This window comes from Octopus bimaculoides, chromosome 12 (genome assembly GCF_001194135.2).
Source record: "Octopus bimaculoides isolate UCB-OBI-ISO-001 chromosome 12, ASM119413v2, whole genome shotgun sequence".
Lineage (NCBI taxonomy): Eukaryota > Metazoa > Mollusca > Cephalopoda > Octopoda > Octopodidae > Octopus > Octopus bimaculoides.
Genome location: NC_068992.1, coordinates 57,923,477 through 57,927,067, shown reverse-complemented (window position 1 = coordinate 57,927,067; position 3,591 = coordinate 57,923,477). Strand labels below are relative to the sequence as shown.

General features: G+C 34.7%; 1 protein-coding gene across 1 annotated transcript in view; it reads right to left on the bottom strand.

The window, feature by feature from the left end:
• Positions 1-3,591, bottom strand: part of LOC106883605 (dynactin subunit 3) — a 40,257-nt gene that overhangs the window by 24,099 nt on the left and 12,567 nt on the right. The window contains exons 4-5 of the mRNA XM_052972052.1: positions 2,167-2,251; positions 1,219-1,305 (exon numbers count right to left, since the gene is read on the bottom strand). Of these exons, the coding sequence (XP_052828012.1) occupies positions 1,219-1,305; positions 2,167-2,251 (172 nt within the window). The remainder of the gene's footprint in view (positions 1-1,218; positions 1,306-2,166; positions 2,252-3,591) is intronic.

The following is a 3,591-nucleotide window of genomic DNA, read 5'->3' as shown; positions in this document are numbered from 1 at the left end:
AAAGTAAATAAAATACAAGGGAAATAACTTAACGTCTTACTAGTATTATCCGTACTACTCTGAAATGTATTTTTTTTTTAGCTGTTTATAAATAAAATCACACACGTGATTGAAGTTAACTGTTTATATATAAATCACACACGTGATTGAATATCATAGTACCGGCTGCACAACAACTTATGGTAATCTTCCAGTATAGGGAAATAACGGTCAAACTAAAGCGTTTGACCCGAGCTCAAAAATAAAGCGAACGGGTGGGGTGAGGAGAGTACGGATAATACTAGTAAGACGTTAAGTTATTTCCCTTGTATTCTTATTTACTTTTTTTACCTCCCGAAACTGGAAGATTACCTTCATTATATATAATGATTCCGGTATAAATTAATATTACTAAGAAATATTACCGGTCCCTGACGGTACGCCACATCAGATAATTCGAGAAGCACTGCTCTAGATAATCAACCAGAGAAATAACAAACATAAGGGAGGCAACTCAAAGTCTTGCTACTTCTTCGCTGTTATTACACTAACAGCGCTGAGCTGGCAGAACAACTAGACAAAACGCTTAGAAGTGCGTCGTCTGTTTTTTTATTTTCTGAGTTCAAATTTCACTGAGGTTGATTTAGCTTTTCATCCTTTCGATGTCCATAAAATAAGTACCATTCATGTACCTAGGGGGCCTTTAAAATACAAATTCAATGTAATCGAATTCCACTTCTCAAAATAGAAAAAAAAATTTTTTTTAAAAAGGCTGCTGACTCATTGCTAAAATTTGAAACCGTTATTAAAATAAAAATGGTAAGCTGGCAGAATTGTTGACGCGTTGGGCAAAATGCTTAAAGGCATTTCATTCAGTTTCACATTGAGTTGAAATGCTATCAAAGTCGACTTATTTTATTAGGCCTGAAAGGATGAAAAGCTAAGTACCAGATGGGTACTGGGGGCGAATTACTCCTTTCCCTGAAATTCCTGGCCTTGTGCCAAAATTTGAAACTACTACTACTACTACTACTACTACTAAGCTAAACACAGTGAGCTGGAAAATTGGTAATGTTAGACAACATAACTCAGGAATTTTGTATTTGGATCCGTCTACCAATTTTTTTTCTCCCCCACCACTCTCAGAGCCCCTTACAGAAAGCATCATGAACAACACAGCCCTTTATTCTTTGGATAAGGCTTGATATCAGGTGTAAAGTTAATATGTGACACACTTACCAGCCAGGATCATTTCTGTTTTGGCTGATGGAGTTATGGTAAGTTCATCAGCGAATTCTGGATCCAAATATTTTTGAAGGTCTGGTACTAAAAAAATAGACATTAAAAAGAAAACATTCAGTTGGTTCTATTTGACAGAAATTTAGAAAAGAGAGAGAGAGAGAGAATGTTTAGAGTCTGACAACCATTTTGAAGGAAGGGGTTCACTGAGTTCACATGAAGTTAACCAATTGAGAAATATTTCTAATCTTAGACAGAATGCAACTTCAGTCAACAAATTAACAGAAATTCTTCTACAGACGTCAATAGTTCACCAGAATCATGCTTATCATTATCATCATAATTGTTTTAGCATCCACTTTTCCATGATCAGCATGAAAAGAGTTAAAACTTTAAACAACATTTAAACTATTTAATTTTTTAAAAAGCCTGAGTAAAATTTTATATTTTAAACAGTAAACATTCAAAATTTTAAATTTTAAACACGATTCACCCTGTCCCTCTATCATACTTTGATCTCTCATCACCTGGCATAAGGCAGGGCCTTCAATGCTACACCTGCCTCAGTTGAGGGGTTCTTGTCTTGTGAGTTGTTTGGTATCCTCCACTACTACTAGTGACACACAAAAAGCACCCAGTACACACTGTAAAGTGGTTGGTATTAAGAAGGACACACAAAAAGCACCCAGAACACTCTATAAAGTGGTTGGTGTTAAGAAGGACACACAAAAAGCACCCAGTACACTCTGTAAAGTGGTTGGTGTTAAGAAACCATGCCAAAGCAGACATACAGAGCTTGGCACAGTCCCCCTGGCTCACCAGTTCTTGTTGAACTGTCCAACCCATGCCAGCATGGAAAACAGATGAATGACGATAATGATGTATTTGAAATTTTAAACAATACATTTAAACAAATAGATTTCTATTTTTACCAAATGTTTCACTTACATTTATTAAAGGTTTCGGTGATGTTCTTACGCCCAGCCACAGAAACATTTATTTTGGAATGGACATTGTTCAATGCATCAATACACTGCAAAAAAAAAAATGAATTTCACTTTGCTACATGTTCTAAACAAAACTTGTCTGCAAAGATACAATAAGAATTTGCTTGAAATAAATACAACAGACTTGTTAAGAAGCAAAGAGAGAGGGATTAAATCGAATAAGAAAAGCATATGTGACCTTTTTCAAAATCAAAATAAGAAATGCAAGCATTTAATTTCCAGGAAAAAAATTAATATTGAGCAAGTATAAAAATAAGTAACGAATAAAAATATAAAATATATGTAGAAGTAGGGTTTATTGTTTAAATTTAGTACAGGCCTAAGGAAGTTTCATGGTTAATCTGTGATTAACTCAAGTTATTCACATGAACTTGAAGTAATGTCATACAAATCCTATTAAAGAGAGATCTGATGTGTGTTACCTTGTAGGAAAAGGTGGGGGAGAAAAGAGAGAGAAAGAGAAGAGGAAAAAATCCTATTGAGTTCTTTAGGGTTTGCATGCATATACACACACTTACACAGAAAATATCAAGTAATCACTATTTGTCTCTAAAATCCACATTTAACTACATCTAACATGTAATTACGAAATCCACTAACTTTGGGACATGCATAACTTGTTGATCTGTATAACCGTCTTTGAAATATGCTGTCACCATTTTGGTAAAATGGATATCGAAATCATAATAATAATGACGGGGATGATGATTTTGATAAGCATAAACAAAGAGAAAGAAAGGTACAAAGAGGTAGAATATCTACAGTATAACTAAAAACAATAATTAAATGTTGAAAAAATTTGTTGGTAGACTCTAAAATAATCTCGTGTGTAAAGACTATCAAAGAGGTAGGGTTTCTAAGGCTTCCCTTTCTTTGTACGAAAGGCTGAATTATAAGGTGTATGTAAGGGAAAAGTGAGCTGAATATATCTGCATGAGCCATGTTTAGGGAAATGAATAGTTATCAATGGCATTGGATGAGGATAGAAAAATAGAAACAGTAAAAGCTCTGGTATGGACATGAACAAATAATAAATGAATGGATTGCAAAGAATATGTTAAACAATGCTGGTTGTTAGTGAGAAACAGTAATTACTGTAGACAATGGTTAAATAAGAACTTGAAATAAGAAGTGATTGGGCCATAATGAAAACAATGATCTTGCAGATGAGATGAAGCTGGATCAAAACTGTTGTTAGAATACTGGGTCTGCCATTATAATGCAGACCCTTCCAATTCATGCCAGCATGCAAAACGAAAAAGTTAATAGTTTAATAGCGTTGGAGTGGCTGTGTGGTAAGTAGCTTGCTTACAAACCACATGGTTCCGGGTTCAGTCCCACTGCATGGCACCTTGGGCAAGTGTCT